General features: G+C 46.3%; 1 protein-coding gene across 1 annotated transcript in view; it reads right to left on the reverse strand.

The window, feature by feature from the left end:
- The window catches only part of lamb2 (laminin, beta 2 (laminin S)), a 225,365-nt gene that overhangs the window by 16,902 nt on the left and 191,611 nt on the right, over positions 1-16,852 (reverse strand). Inside the window, exons 23-28 of the mRNA XM_059943867.1 lie at positions 16,528-16,624; positions 14,776-15,148; positions 7,054-7,238; positions 6,023-6,264; positions 4,220-4,423; positions 634-778 (exon numbers count right to left, since the gene is read on the reverse strand). Of these exons, the coding sequence (XP_059799850.1) occupies positions 634-778; positions 4,220-4,423; positions 6,023-6,264; positions 7,054-7,238; positions 14,776-15,148; positions 16,528-16,624 (1,246 nt within the window). The remainder of the gene's footprint in view (positions 1-633; positions 779-4,219; positions 4,424-6,022; positions 6,265-7,053; positions 7,239-14,775; positions 15,149-16,527; positions 16,625-16,852) is intronic.

The following is a 16,852-nucleotide window of genomic DNA, read 5'->3' on the forward strand; positions in this document are numbered from 1 at the left end:
ATCCACACACCCACCATTCTGTGTCAAAAAACCTACTTCTGATACCCCTGCTATACTTTCCTCCAATTATCTTAAAAATATGCCCTGGCTGTCCACTCTGTCTGTGTCTCTTATCACCCTGTACACCTCTACCAAGAGGTGGGTTAAAATGAGATACAGAATAAGGTATTTTATGGTCTGAAATACAGAGACAGCTGCAAGCAAGACCAGATTTATGAACTATTCCTCCTGAGTGTGCAATACAGCATTTTGGGAGATGACGTAAAAATGTTGACTTTTCTAAACGAGATAATGCAGAAATCAGAGGTTAGGATTCCCAATAGGTGTAAGTCAGCTAGAGTGGGTCCAGTCATCACAGACAACATAATGAAGCAGTTCTGCTCCCTGCAGGACATTATTATTGATTTCCCTCCATAGATGCTGCCTGACCTGCTGAGTTCCTCCAGCATTTTGTGTGTGTTGCTCTGGATTTCCAGCATCTGCAGAAACTCCTGTGTTTAGGACATTAGTGATCAGATGCCTCTCCAATCATGGCAGAGTGGCTCCCTAGAGCATCAAGGCTTAGTGTAAATCTTTATCACCGCCTGCAAGTGATGGGTTATAACTTTAGCCGTCAAACGCACTGTGTCTTACGTGTGAGGAAGTTGCGGATTTGGTTGATGAGGTTGCAGAGTTCTTTGTTAGAGTGACTAATCCGTTCCCTGGCATTGTTTGCTTTGTCCAGGGTCCCCCGAGCTCTCTGCTTTGCTTCGTTGGCTTTCACCTTAGCCAGAGCAACCTACAGGTGCAAGATCAGAGAATGTTACAGACCAGGAGACCATCTGCCTGTGGTTCAAGGTGTGCACGCTGCAAGTGAACAAATTAACAATGAAACCTGCCCTTCAGCCCATGGAGACAATACTAACCCATTCATACTAATCCACACAAAACTGCAGAGAGTCAGTGCATCATGGAAGCCAGCCTCCCCTCTGTGGGCAACACACACAAAATGCTGGAGGAACTCAGCAAATCAGGAAACATCAACAAAGGAGTATTAACTGTCCCCTCCGTAAAAGATGTGTGACTTACTAAGTTCCTCCAGCGTTCCATACATGTTCCATCCATTCATTTATTTGTACAATTTCACATTGTTTGTTTGTCAGTCTTTAGTTATGTACAGTTTTTCATAAATTCGGTTGTTTTTATTTAGTTTCCCATAAATGCCTACAAGAAAAAGCATCTCAAGGTATTATTTGATGACATATACACACTTTGATAATAAATTTACTTTGACTTTGACATGTACATTGTACAAATAAGTAAATAAATACTGAGAACATGAGCTGTAGAGGCCTTGAAAGCAAGTCTGTAGGAATCAGTTCAGTGTTGAGATGAGTAAAGTTGTCCACACCAGTTCAAGAGACTGATGGTTGTGGGCTTTAGTAATGATTTGGCTGACGATAGAGGTGGTCTCATTATTGAATTTGTAAATGACACAGAAATTGTTGGAATTCTGGAGAGTGAGGAAGACTGCAAATGAATTCAGCAGGATATAGACCCGTTTGGTAACACTGGCAAAGACATGGAAGGTGGTGTTAAATCCACCTTTAAATCCAGATGTGTTGCACTTTGGGAGGTCAAATGCAAGAGGAAAATGTACAGTGAATGACAGAACTCTCAGGAGCACTGAGGTACAGAGGGGTTTTGGGGTGCATGGCCACATCTCCCTGAAAGTGGATAGGTGGTGGAGAATGCAGGTGGCATGCTTGTGTTCCAGGTTGGGACATTGGGTAAGGGAGTAAGGAAGTCATGTTGACCTTTGGTCAGACCAGATTTGGAGTATTGTGTGCATTTCTGGTCACCCCATTACAGGAAGGATGTGGAGGCTGCATTAGCGGTTCATCAGGATTCTGCCTAGATTCGTGTATTAGCAATAAGAAGAGGTTGGACAAAGACTTTCTGTTTTCTCAGGAGTGTTGGAGGCTGAGAGAAAAAAATTAAAAGAATTAAATGCTAACTACCCATATCAAATAATAGATATAGCTACATGGTTGTAAAGTAAGTGTGTGTGTGTGTATGTATGAGGGAGTGTGAGAATCTGTGAGTGTGTGTGTGTGTGTATGAGGGAGTGTGAGAATCTGTGAGTGTGTGTGTGTGTGTATGAGGGAGTGTGAAAGTCTGTGAATGTGTGTGTGTGTGTGTGTGTGTGTGTGTATGTATCTCTATGAGGGAGTGTGAGAGTCTGTGAATGTGTGTGTGTGTATGAGGGAGTGTGAAAGTCTGTGAATGTGTGTGTGTGTGTGTGTGTGTGTATGTATCTCTATGAGGGAGTGTGAAAGTCTGTGAATGTGTGTGTGTGTGTGTGTGTGTGTATGTATCTCTATGAGGGAGTGTGAGAGTCTGTGAATGTGTGTGTGTGTGTATGAGGGAGTGTGAGAGTCTGTGAATGTGTGTGTGTGTGTGTGTGTGTGTGTGTGTGTGTGTATGTATCTCTATGAGGGAGTGTGAGAGTCTGTGAATGTGTGTGTGTGTGTGTATGAGGGAGTGTGAGAGTCTGTGAATGTGTGTGTGTGTGAGTGTGTGTGTGTGTGTGTGTGAGTGTGTGTGTGTGTGTGTGTGTGTGTATGTATCTCTATGAGGGAGTGTGAGAGTCTGTGAATGTGTGTGTGTGTGTATGTATCTCTATGAGGGAGTGTGAGAGTCTGTGAATGTGTGTGTGTGTGTATGTATCTCTATGAGGGAGTGTGAGAGTCTGTGAATGTGTGTGTGTGTGTATGTATCTCTATGAGGGAGTGTGAGAGTCTGTGAATGTGTGTGTGTGTGTATGTATCTCTATGAGGGAGTGTGAGAGTCTGTGAATGTGTGTGTATGTGTGACAGTCTGTGAATGTGTGTGTATGTGTGAGAGTCTGTGAATGTGTGTGTGTGTGAGTGTTTGTGCAACACAGACCTCACCATCCTGGATGAACGTTCTGAACTTCCTCCTATCCACGACCTCAGTCTACCACCAACCTTCCAGGAGGTTCTATCAGCTGTCCATTCCCTTAAGAACAATAAGTGCCCTGGCACTGACATTGTCCCTGCTGAGTTACTGAAGAACGGAGGGTACATGTGTTTGTACACCCTCTACAAGTACATCACCAAGGCCTGGACTGATGAGAACATCCCACAGCAATGGAGAAATGCAGACATTGTTGTCATTTATAGAACAAGGGTGACAAGGCCATCCGTGGCAATAGTAGGGGCATCTCACTCCTTTCTGTTGCTGGAAAGGTCCTGGCTAAGGTGATGCTTCAGAGGTTCATCAGCAACATCACCGAGTCAATGCTGCCTGAATCACAGTGTGGATTTAGGAGGAACAGGAGCACGATCAACATGATCGTCACAGCCCGGCAGCTTCAGGAAAAGTGCCGGGAGCAACATCAGGACCTGTTTGTGACCTTTGTCAACCTCTCCAAAACATTCGACACTGTGCAAAGAGAACTCTTATGGGATGTCCTCCTCAGGTTTGGCAGTCCCAATAAAATTGTTAACATCCTCTGCCAGTTCCACAATGGAATGACTGCTCGGGTGACCATAGGAGGACAAGAGTCTGAGCCTTTCCTTGTACACACAGGGGTGAGGCAGGGGTGTGTGCTAGCGCCAGTGCTCTTTAACATCTTCCTCTTGTGTGTTACCAAGCTTCTCCACAACAAGATTGAGGACAGCAACGGTGTGGCAGTTGACGTCAGATTAGATGGCAACCTCTTTAACATCAGGAGGCTCCATGCAACCACCAAACTCCATAGAGAACAGATCCTGGAACTGCAGTTTGCAGATGACTGTGCTCTTGTGGCCCATACTCTGGAGGATCTTCAGACTGTCCTTGCTGTGGCGGTGAGAGTGTACAGCAGGATGGGGATGACCGTCAATTCCACCAAGACAGAAGTGGTTTGCCAATGGAGTACCAGTGTCCCACCCATGCTGCATTGGTATTGGAAGTGCAGTGACGGTTGTGGGCTTCCCCCAGCGGATCCTCAGAGTGTATTGATTGTTGATGTTAATACAATGTATATGTGATAAGTAAATCTAATCTTTATCTATCTTTAAAGATAGATTCTTGATGAGGGGTTACCAGGGCTCATGAGGATTTGGACATTGAGGTTACAATTAGACTAGCTGTGAGATCAGTAAATGGGAGGGCAGGCTTGAAGGGCCAAGTGAGAACCTCCTGCTCTGGATTCATGGCCTTGTGTACTCACCTTCTGGAAGAGCTCCTCCACCTCATTCATTGCTTTCTGAATCTCCTGTTCTGACTGCTGAGCCCGGCCAAGGGAACCGTCAGCAACTGCCACTGCACCTTCGCAGCTGAGACCGCCACACCGCCTAGTGCCGTCATCGTCGAGGCAACCAGCCCCACCACATGGGCTGTCCAGACAAGGCAGATCTCCAGGGGCACCACACACCTGCAATGCAACAAGCAGTAATGTCAGCACCAAGTACCATGTGAGACCATACCTACTGCTGAGGACATGTTCCTCAGAAAAGTGAAGAGCCATTGATAGTATCAGTTACACCCATGTGACCCGTTTGTCTGGAATGTGGGAGGAAACCAGAGCACCCAGAGGAAACCCACATTCTCATACAAACTCCCTACAGACAACGGTGGGAATTGAACCTGGGTTTCTGGTACTGTAAAGTGTTGTGCTAACCACAACACTACCTTGCCAACTCAGTGAGAGATTAGAGAACTATCAGGATAGGATGAGCGAGTTCGGGCTTTTCCATTTGGAATGAAACAGGATGAGAGAGAACTTTTTGAGGTGTGTAAGAGGCATAGATCGAGTGAACAGTGAGAGACTTCTTCCCAGGGCAAGGACATTTAGATAGGCAGATGGATGATAGAAAAGTGGAGGCCAAATGGCCTGTACTGTCATGTGTTCCATGCTCTTTATTCTAAAATTGATGGAGGAAGACTTGATTTACATGGACTAAGTCCCACATGTCAGTCTGGTCCAGAAGGCCAGCGTACATGGAATCTGGTGTGTTTTCAAACTTGGTGATAGGATAGTGGTAGATGGGTATTTATCTACCAAGTGTGGAGGCTGCTGGGGAGGACAACTCTCTCCTTGTTTTGGCGGTAAGGAAGACCTTTCGGAGGCAGAGACGGTGTATGTTTGAATAAGCTTACCCATTCTTTTTCTAAATTCCAAGGAATAGAGATCAAGCCTGTCTAACTGTGAGGATTCAGTACACCATCTCAGTGAGTAGCAAGTAGGAGGCGGTCTCCCAACGATGGCCAACATTCAGATTTGTCACTATTTATCACTTGTATATCGAAACATAGTGACATATGTCATTTGTATTAATAACCAACACACCCAAGGATGTGCTGGAAGTCATCCTGCAAGTGTCAAAATATTCTGGTGCCCACACAGCATGCGACAATGCACAGGAGAACAGCACAGAACCGAACAAGCAACAACAACAAAACAAGCCCATTCCTCCACACACACACACGCACGCACGCACGCACGCACACACGCACACACGCACGCACACACACACAGTCCCATTCCCTCCTCCCAGTCCCTAATCCCAGTCCTGTTCCTCCTTCCCTTGCACATAGATGGTCCCCTAATTGCAGAATCAGATGGTCTTTCATAGAAAGAATTCCTGAGCATTCACATTGTTTCTGAAGTGAAGCAGGACCTCTGGTCTTCAGAAGACTGCCCATTTCACATTCAACAGCCAACTATCTGTCAACATAGAGTGAGAACTTGTCGGAAACACTTACCAATCAAGCAGCATCTGTGGAAAGTGATACTCCATCCAGTTCTGATGAAGAGTCTTTAAACAGAAATGTTAAATGTTTCTCTCTCCACAGATGCTTCTGGACCTGCCAAGGGTTTTCAACAGTTTCTGCTTTTATTGTAGGTTTTCAGCATCTGCAGATTTGTGGTTTATCTGTACCATCTAACAGTGTTAGAATGGGGCTAAAACCCAGAAACATAAACTCCGCATCAGACAGCTTGGGGTTACTACAGGGAGAAGTCAACACCAACCTTCTCATTAATGTTCTTCAGATTGAGGGTCTGCACCTTGGCTGCCAGGTCGTTGAGAGCACGCCGGTTGGCGGCATTCTTCCGAATGAAGTCATCCTTCCTGGCTCTCATTAACATTTCTGTCCTGTGGCGGGTGCTTGCCGAATCACTGACAATACTGGGGAAGGTCACAGTGGAGCCATTTACTGTCCTCTCTGCCTGCCACGACCGACGGTAAGAGTTCTGAATGCTGTCATATGCCCCTGGTGAGAGGAGGCAACATCAGCACTAATCAACCAGGTCAACTCGAGTCAATGAGTGGTTAATCAGAGGAGCACGGAGGTAACAGCAGTAGAACTAGAACATCGAACAGTACAGAGCCTTCGTCCCATAATGTTGTGCCTACCTTCTCACCTACTCTAAGATCAATCTAACCCTTCCCTTCCACATAACCCTCCAGTTCTCTATCATCCATGTGCTTATATGTCCCTAATGTATCTGTCTCTACCACCACCTCTGAACAGGGCGTACTTTCCTCCAATCACCCAATCACCTTAAAATTATGCCCCCTCGTATTAGCCATTTCTGCTCTGGGGAAAAAGCTGTCCACTCAATTTCTGCCTCTCATCATCTTTTACATCTCTGTCAAGTTACCCCTCTTCCTCCTTCACTCAAATCATTCAGGCCAGCAGGTTAAGGAAACCAGTCACTGGGATTTGTGTGTGAAGAATTAGAACAAACACACAGATGTGTTGAACTCTGAGGTCCAGATTTCCTATAACCCCTAGACAACGAACATTTTTATTTCTCTCCTGACAGCCTAATGTCAGCATTAAACTGTGTACCCTGGATGGGATCCCACAATATATTCTTTCCAACAGTTTAATGTCAGATCTGTTGGAGTTGCTGGGCTCACTGACAGGGGGCAGAGGCATGGTCACTGTGCAGCCTGGCAATGGGCCAACACACTGAGATTCCATAGATACTGCCTGACCTACTGCGTTCCTCCAGCATTTTTTGTGTGTCACATGGAGAGGCAATTGTGCACATACCCAGGAAGTTGGAGTGTTTCAGGATGTCGAGCTGGTGGGCCAGCTCCTTTGCTGAGAGGTTGAGAGCACGTGCCTCGCGTTCCAGGTTACTCAGTTCCACACTGGCACCACTGTTTTGATTCTGAACTGCAGTAAGAACGTCTTCCAGCCCGTTCAGGATGTCCGACGCTCCTGTGATCTTGTCCCTGGACACATTAGTTTGGTTTTAAATATCACACCTGCAAAAGTTGGGTTTTCCACACGCCCCCTCACGTAGCATTCACTCATTCTAAACAGTCTCTCACATCAAGCAATAACCCCCCCAAACCCCACACCCATTAATACCCCACCTGTCTAACCTACCCCTCCCCACACCCATTAATACCCACCTTAATCTGCCCCTCCCCACACCCATTAATACCCCACCTGTCTAACCTACCCCTCTCCCCACACCCATTAATACTCCACCTGTTTAACCTCGCTCCCCACACTCATTAATACCCCACCTGTCTAACCTACCCCTCTCCCCACACCCATTAATACCCCACCTGTTTAACCTCGCTCCCCACACCCATTAATACCCCATCTGTCTAACCTACCCCTCCCCACACCCATTAATACCCCACCTGTCTAACTCGCTCCCCACACCCATTAATACCCCACCTGTCTAACCTCGCTCCCCACACCCATTAATACCTCATCTGTCTGATCGCACACCCTCTCCACACACCAACTGTAGTGATAGTGGACTCAAATATTCAGGGTAAGAGACAGGAGATTCCGTGGATGTGAATGGGACACCTGGATGGTATGTTGCCTTCCAGGTGCCAGGGTTAGGCATTTTAAAGAGGGAGGGAGAGCATCCAGATGTCTTGGTACATATTGGTACCAATGACATAAAAATGAAAAGCAAAGAGGTCCTGAAGAGAGAATTTAGAGAGCTAGGCAGAAAGCCGAGAAGTAGGACCTCCTGGGTAGTAATTTCTACATTGCTACCTGTGCCACACACCATTGAGGGTAGAAACAGGTTGATTTGGCAGGTAAATGCATGGCACTTTTACAGATTGTCCGGATTGATGTTATAACCATCATTGGATCGTGGCTGAAGGAAGGTTGTAATTGGGAACTGAATGTACGAAGTTACACATTGTATTGGAGGGATAGTAAGGTAGGCAGAGGGTGTGGTGTGGCTCTGCTGGTAAACGACAATAAAGTGAGACTGTCTACAAGAAGGGTCAGAGCCGTCTCCGTTTCCTGAGGAGAGTGAGCCCCTTTAACATCTGCTGGACGATGCTAAGGATGTTCTACAAGTCTCTGGTGGCCAGTGTTATCATGTTTGCTGTTGTGTGCTGGGGCAGCAGGCTGAGGATAGCAGACACCAACAGAATCAACGAACTCATTCGTAAGGCCAGTATGTTGGACTCTGACGGTGGTGTCTGAAAAGAGGATGCAACTTGGACAATGACTCCCATTCACTCCATAATGTACTGCTTAGGCACAGGAGTACGTTCAGCCAGAGACTCATTCCACCGAGATGCAACACTGAGCATCATAGGAAGACATTCCTGTCGGTGGCCATCAAACTTTACAACTCCTCCCTCGGAGTGTCAGACGCCCTGAGCCAATAGGCTGGTCCTGGATCTATTTCCACTTGGAATAATTTACTTATTATTATTTAATTATTTATGGTTTTATATTGCTATATTTCTACACTATTCTTGGTTGGTGCGACTGTAACAAAACCCAATTTCCCTCGGGATCAATAAAGTATGTCTGTCTGTCTGTCAAATAATTAGAAAGATGTGACATAGGATTGAAAGGTGTTGAATCCTTCTGGGTTGAGTTAAGAAACAGCAAGGGTAAAAGGACTCTGATGGCAATTATAAACACAGGCCTCCAAACAGCAGCTGGGATATAGACTACAGATTACAATGGGAAATGAAAAAGGTGTGTCAAAAGGGCAATGTTATGATAGTCATGGGAGATTTTAACATGCAGGTAGATTGGGAAAATCAGGTTGATTATGGATCTCAAAAGAGTGAATATGTTGAATGCCTACGAGATAGCTTTTTTAGAGCATTTTGTTGTTGAGCCTACTAGGGGATTGGCTGTACTGGATGTGGTGTTATGTAATGAACTGGAGGCGATTAGGGAGCTTAAGGTAAAGGGACCCTAGGAGTCAGTGATCACAATATAATTGAGTTCAACTTGAAATTTGATTGGGAGAAAGTGAAGTCTGATGTAGCAGTTATGTCAGTGGAGTACAGGAAATTACTCCACTGGTATGAGAGAGGAGATGACCAAAAGTAAACTGGAAGGAGATGCTGGCAGGGATGACAGCAGAGCAACAATGGCTTGAGTTCCTGGGAAAAATGAGGAAGGTGCAGGACAGAGGTATTCCAAACACAAAGAAATAGCAACATAGTACAACTGTAGCTGACAAGGGAAGTCAAAGCTAATGTAAAATCAAAAGAGAGGGTATACAACAAAGCAAAAATTAGAGGGATGACAGGATTGGGAAGCTTTTAAAAACTACAGAAAGTAACTAAAAGAATCATCAGGAGGGAAAAAATGAAACATGAAAGCAAGCTAGCAAACAATATCAAAGCTTTTTCAAGCATATAAAAAAATAACAGTGTGATGAGAGTGGATATACAGTGGTGCTAAAAAACTTGTGAACCCTGTAGAATTTTCTCTATTTTCTGCATAAATATAACCTAAAATGAGGTTGTATCTTCATGTGTCCTAAAACTAAAGAGAACCCAATTAAATAAGTAACACAAAAATATACTTCATTATTTCTTGATAAAAATTATGCAATGTTACATGTATTGGAAAACGTATGTGAACCTCTACAAAAGCTGTTTGTAGTCAGGTGTTCCAACCAATAAGATGAAATTGGAGGTGTGGGTTGCAGAGGTGCCCTGCCTACAAAAAAGGACACACAATGACAGAGCTTGCTCTTCTCAAGGAAGATCTGTTTATGTGTACCATACCTTGATCAAAACATCTTTCAGAGGACCATAGAAAAAGAATTGTAAAGCTGCATGAAGCTGGAAAAGGCTACAAATGCATTTCTAAAGACCTGAGTGTTCATCAGTCCACTGTAAGAGAAATTGTGTACAAATGGAGGAAATTCAGTACTCCCTAGGAGTGGGCATCCTGCAAAGATCACTTCCAGAGCACAATGTACAATGCTGAAGGAGGTGAAAGAGAACCCAAGTGGAACAGCAAAAGACATGCAGATATCTCTGCAACTTGCTGAAGTCTCTGTTCATGAGTCCACTACAAGAAAAATGCATGGTGTTTATGAAAGGACACCACCGAGGAAACCACTACTCTCCAAAAAAAACATTGCTGCACATCTCAAGTTTTCAAAAGACCACCTGGATGTTCTACAACGCTTCTGGGACAATGTTTTCTGGATAAGCAGAGCCAAAAGTTGAACTCCACTATGCTTGGAGAGAAAAGGGTACTGCAAACCAACACCACCAGCGCCAAACCCTCATCCCAACTGTGAAGCATGGTGGAAGGAGTATGCCTCAGGGCCTAGACAGCTTGCAATCATCAAGGGAACAATAAATTCAAAATTGTATCAAGACATTTTACAGGAGAATGTTGGGAGCATCCGTCACCTGAAGCTTAATAGAAGTTGGATGATGCAACAAAACAATGATCTGAAACAGAAGAGTAAATCAACAATCAAAAAGAAGAAAATCAGTGTTTTAGAATGGCCGAGCCAAAGTCCTGAACTTAATCCTATAGAAATGTTCATGCAAGGAAGCCCACAAAGGAAGCAGTTTTGTCAGAAGTAATGGCCTAAAATTCCTCCAAGCCATGTACAGGTCTGAACAACAGTTACTGGAAATGTTTGGTTGAAGTAATTGCTGTACAAAGGGGGTGGGGGGGGGGGGTCACACCAGTTACTGAAAGCAAAGGTTCACATACTTTTTTCAACAAATACATGTAATATTGAATCATTTTTCTCAATAAATAAATGAACAAATACAATGTTTTTGTGTTATTTATTTAATTAGGTCCTGTTTATCTAGTTTCAGGACTTACGTGAAGATTTGATCATGTTTTAGTTTAATTTATACAGAAATAGAGAAAATTTTACATTGTTCACAAACTTTCTAGCACCACTGCAAGACCACTAGAAAATGTGGCCAGAGAAATAATAATGGGGGCCAAGGAGATGGCAGATGAACTAAAAGAGTATTTTGTATCAGTCTTCACTGTGGATGACACTAGCAATGTGCCTGGTGGTGAAGGGTGTATTGGAACAGAAGTGAGTGCAGTTACTATAGACAATAGGTGCAGGAGTAGGCCATTCGGCCCTTCGAGCCAGCTCCGCCATTCAATGTGATCATGGCTGATCATCCACAGTCAGTACCCCATTCCTGCCTTCTCCCCATATCCCTTAACTCCACTATCTTTAAGAGTTCTATCTAACTCTTGAAAGCATCCAAAGAACTGGCCTTCACTGCCTTCTAAGGCAGAGCATTCCATAGATTCACAACTCTCTGGGTGAAAAAGTTTTTCCTCAACTCTGTTCTAAATGGCCTACCTCTTATTCTTAAATTACAATTATGAAGGTGCTTAAAAAGCTGAAAAACCTAAAGGCGCAACAGTCACACAGATCAGATGAACTGAAACCTTGGGTTCTGAAAGAGGGAGTGTAGAGATTGTGGAGGCATAAGTAATGATCTTTCAAGAATCATTGACTCTGTGATGAGGCCAGAGTACTGAAAAATTGCAAATGTCACTCCACCTTTAAGAAATCAGGAAGGCAGCAGAAAGGAAATTATAGACCAGTTAGCCTGACTTCAGTGGTTGGGAAGATGTTGGAGTGAATTGTTAAGGATGAGATTATGAAGTACTTGGTGACACAGGACAAGATAGGACAAAGTCAGCATGGTTTCCTTAAGGGAAAACCTTGGCTGATGAACTTATTGTAATTCTTTGAGGAGATTACAAGTAGGATAGATAAAGGGGATGTAGTGGATGTTGTATATTTGGATTTCTAGAAGGTCTTTGACAAGGTGCCGAATGAGACTGCTTACCAAGTTCAGAGCCCATGGTATTACAGGAAAGTTACTGGCATGGTTACTGAATTGGCTGATTAGTAGGAGGCAGCAAGTGGGAATAAAGTGATCCTTTTCTGGTTGGCTGCCAGTAACTAGTGGTGTTCTGCAGGGTTCAGTGTTGGGATCACTTCTTTTTATGCTGTGTATCAATGATTTAGATGGTGGAATAGATGGTTTTGATGCCAAGTTTGCAGATGATATGAAGATTCATGGAGGAGCAGGTGGTGTTGAGGAAACAGGAAGGCTGCAGAAGGACTTAGACCGATTAGGAGAATGGGTAAGAAAGTGGCAAATGAAATTCAATGTTGGAAAATGCTGGTCATGTACTTTGGTAGAAGAAATAAATATGCAGACTATTTTCTAAGTGGAGATAAAATCCAAAAATCTGAGATGAAAAGGTTTTTGGGAGTCCTTGTGCATATCACCCTAAAGGTTACCTGGCAGTTTGAGTTGGTGGTGAGGAAGACAAATGCAATTTTAGCATTCATTTCAAGAGGATTAGAATATAAAAGCAGAGATATGATGCTGAAACTTTATGAGGCACTGGTTACGCCTCACCTTGAGTATTGTGAACAGTTTTGGGGTCCTTAACTAAGAAAAGATGTGCTGGCATTAAATAGGGTTCAGAGGAGATTATGAATATGTTTCTGGGATTGAAAGGGTTATCATACAAGGAGTGTTTGATGGCTCTGGGCCTGTACTCGCTGGAATTTAGAAGGATGAGGGGAGATCTCATTGAAACCCTTTGGATGTTGAAAGGCCAAGATAGAGTCGATGTAGAAAGGATGTTTCCCTTGGTAGGGGAGTCCACGGCCAGAGGGCACAGCCTCAGGTTAGAGGGGCATGCATTTAAAACAGAGATGCAGAGAAATTTCTTTAGCCAGAAGGTCAATTTGTGGAATTTGTTACTACAGGCAGCTGTGGAAGCCAGGGCATTGGGTGTATTTAAGGCAGAGTTTGATCGTTTCTTGATTGGATGTGGCACCAAAGGTTACGGGGAGAAGGCTGTGGAGTGGGGCTGAGGAGGGGAGAAAAGGATCAGCCATGATTGAATGGTGGGGCAGACTTGATGGGCCAAATGGCTTAATTCTTCTCCACTATCTATGGTCACATACCCCACCTGTCTAATTCCACTGCTTCTCCCACACCCATTGATACCCCACCTGTCTAATCCCACCCCCTCTCCCCACAAATTAATACCCCATCCAATATGACAACACCCTCCACCCACACACATTAATAGACCACTTGCCTAATTCCACCCTCTCTCCACATCCATTAATATCCCAGCTGTCTAATTCCGCCTCTCTTAACACACACTGATACCCCACCCAGTCTGACATCACCCCCTGCCCACACATTAATACCCTACCCAGTCTGACATAACCCCCTGCCCATGCATACACTGATACCCCACCCAGTCTGACATCACCCCCTGCCCACACACACATTGATACCCCACCCAGTCTGACATCACCCCCTCCCCACACACACATTGATACCCCACCCAGTCTGACATCACCCCCTCCCCACACATTAATACCCCACCCATCTGACATGACCCCCTGCCCACACACACTGATACCCGACTCAGTCTGACATCACCCCCTGCCCACACATTAATACCCCACCCAGTCTGACACAACCCTCTGCCCACACACACATTGATACCCCACTCAGTCTGACACAACCCCCGCCCACACACATATTAATACCCCACCCAGTCTGACGCAACCCCCTGCCCACACACACTGATACCCGACTCAGACACAACCCCCTGCCCACACACATATTAATACCCCACCCAGTCTGACGCAACCCCCTGCCCACACACACTGATACCCGACTCAGTCTGACATCACCCCCTGCCCACACATTAATACCCCACCCAGTCAGACATGACCCCCTGCCCACACACACGTTGATACCCCTCTCAGTCTGACATCACCCCCTGCCCACACATTAATACCCCACCCAGTCTGACATGACCCCCTGCCCACACACACATTGATACCCCACCCAGTCTGACATCACCCCCTGCCCACACATTAATACCCCACCTAGTCTGACACAACCCCCTGCCCACACACACATTGATACCCCACCCAGTCTGACATCACCCCCTGCCCACACATTAATACCCCACTCAGTCTGACGCAACCCCCTGCCCACACACACTGATACCCGACTCAGTCTGACATCACCCCCTGCCCACACATTAATACCCTACCCAGTCTGACATAACCCCCTGCCCACGCATACACTGATACCCCACCCAGTCTGACATCACCCCCTGCCCACACACACATTGATATCCCACCCAGTCTGACATCACCCCCTCCCCACACACACATTGATACCCCACCTAGTCTGACATCAGCCCCTCCCCACACATTAATACCCCACCCATCTGACATGACCCCCTGCCCACGCATACACTGATACCCCACCCAGTCTGACATCACCCCCTGCCCACACACACATTGATATCCCACCCAGTCTGACATCACCCCCTGCCCACACAGTGATACCCCAACCAGTCTGACAGCAGCCTCAACCCTCTCACTCCTCACTCAGTGTAACTCATCTGCACAAGGGTGGGCAGAGGGGAAGGGACAACCTGTTGGGACATTGCGGGCATCAAACCACTCACCGGATATCATTGATCAGGTTCATCAGCTGAGCCACGGCCACAGCGGTTGTGTTGCGGGCAGCGACAATCCTTTGTGCCTGCGCTAGCTTCTCCTCCAACTCCCGGAAGTTCTTCTCATACAGGCCAGCGACCCCAGAGATCTGGATCTCTCGCGCTCTCTCGGCCAGGAGCCTGGTCTGTGCAACCAGGTCCTGCACAACGCGGTCCCAGTCTCCGAAACACTGGTGGCATGGGTGGCAGTCCGGGAACTCCCCCCAGAAGCCCCGGGCACAGGTGTCACAACGGACGCCAGAGATGCCCAGGCGGCACACACAATGGCCGGTGATGCGGTCACACTGCCTAGTCTGTACACCTCGCTGCTCACAGTCACACACTGGCAGAGAGAAGGAGGAAAAATGAGTGTGACAAGTGTGGAAAGTGGTTCGAGGCAGATCGCTCGAATGAGGTTACCTGAGATTGGCATTCTCATCAGCAGGGGCCAGTTGGTCCGAAGAATTTGTTTTCATTCAGTACAAAAATAAAAAGTAAAAACAGATGGACAGAAATGTCGATGTAGGAAGGCAGTGAAGTTCATTCCAGATTCTCTCTGTGTCTGACCCTGGGAGTGTGTGATGGGACGGTGTGGAGGGAGATTCTCTCTTGTGTCTGACCCTGGGAGTGTGTAATGGGACAGTGTGAAGGGAGCTTCACTCTGTATCTGACCCCGGGAGTGTGTGATGGGACGGAGTGGAGGGAGTTTCACTCTGTGTCTAACCCCGGGAGTGTGTGATGGGACAGTGTGGAGGGAGCTTCACTCTGTGTCTGACCCCAGGAATGTGTGATGGGACAGTGTGGAGGGAGACTCACTCTGTGTCTGACCCCGGGAATGTGTGATGGGACAGTGTGGAGGGAGTTCACACTGTGTCTGACCCCGGGAGTGTGTGATGGGACAGTGTGAAGGGACATTCCCTCTGTGTCTAACCCTGGGAGTGTGTGATGGGACAGTGTGGAGTGAGCTTCACTCTGTGTCTGACCCTGGGAGTGTGTGATTGGATGGTGTGGAGGGAGATTCTCTCTGTGTCTGACCCCGGGAGTGTGTGATGGGACAGTGTGGAGGGAGATTCACTCTGTGTCTGACCCTGGTAGTGTGTGATTGGATGGTGTGGAGGGAGTTTCACTCTGTGTCTGACCCCGGGAGTGTGTGATGGGACAGTGTGGAGTGAGCTTCACTCTGTGTCTGACCCTGGTAGTGTGTGATTGGATGGTGTGGAGGGAGTTTCACTCTGTGTCTGACCCCGGGAGTGTGTGATGGGATGGTGTAAAGCTCCCTCTGCACTGTCGCATCACACATCTGAAGAATTATTGATTTATTTATTGTTACACTAAGAAGTTGGCCCTTCCAGCCCTTTGAACTATGCCACTCCAGCAACCCCACATAACCTCAATTAATCCTAACCTAATCCAAGGACATTTTACAATAACTGATTAACCTATCCAGTACATCTTTTGACTGTGGAAGGAAACTGGAGCCCTGTGGAAAACCCACATATTCCTTGGAAATGTATAAGGATTGATGTACAGATGTAGATGGCGTTGGATTGAAGTCCGAAGTCTATCACCCTAAGCTGTAATAGCGTTGCACTAACCACTAAGCTACTGTGGTGGCAACCAGAGACCAGTACAGTCTGATGCCTCATCTCCAATCACTCTGTAATCCCTCTGTTGTGTGAAGACAACTCACTGTGGTGAGAAGGTTTGAGCTGCCATTCTCACCTCGACACTGCACGTTCGGATCACCCCAGTAATTCTCCTGGCAATCGGTGCAGGTACGGCCTCCAAAGCCAGGGCGACACTGGCACTGGCCACTAAACTGTGGAGAAAGAGACTGTTATCAGACCCCAGCTTAACTGAAGAATATACTCCCAGATCATCTGCTGCATGCCACGTCTCCCAGACCACACTGGGGATCAAACTACCCAGCAGCTGGGTTCACAAGGGCAGGTTGTACAAGGACCACAACTGGCCACCTGGAGTGAAGTTTCTACACTGGACCACAGGTGGGTTCACCAGATCTCTTAAGATCCATCCTGGGCCCAAC

This window comes from Hypanus sabinus, chromosome 19 (genome assembly GCF_030144855.1).
Source record: "Hypanus sabinus isolate sHypSab1 chromosome 19, sHypSab1.hap1, whole genome shotgun sequence".
NCBI classification, from domain to species: Eukaryota; Metazoa; Chordata; class Chondrichthyes; order Myliobatiformes; family Dasyatidae; genus Hypanus; species Hypanus sabinus.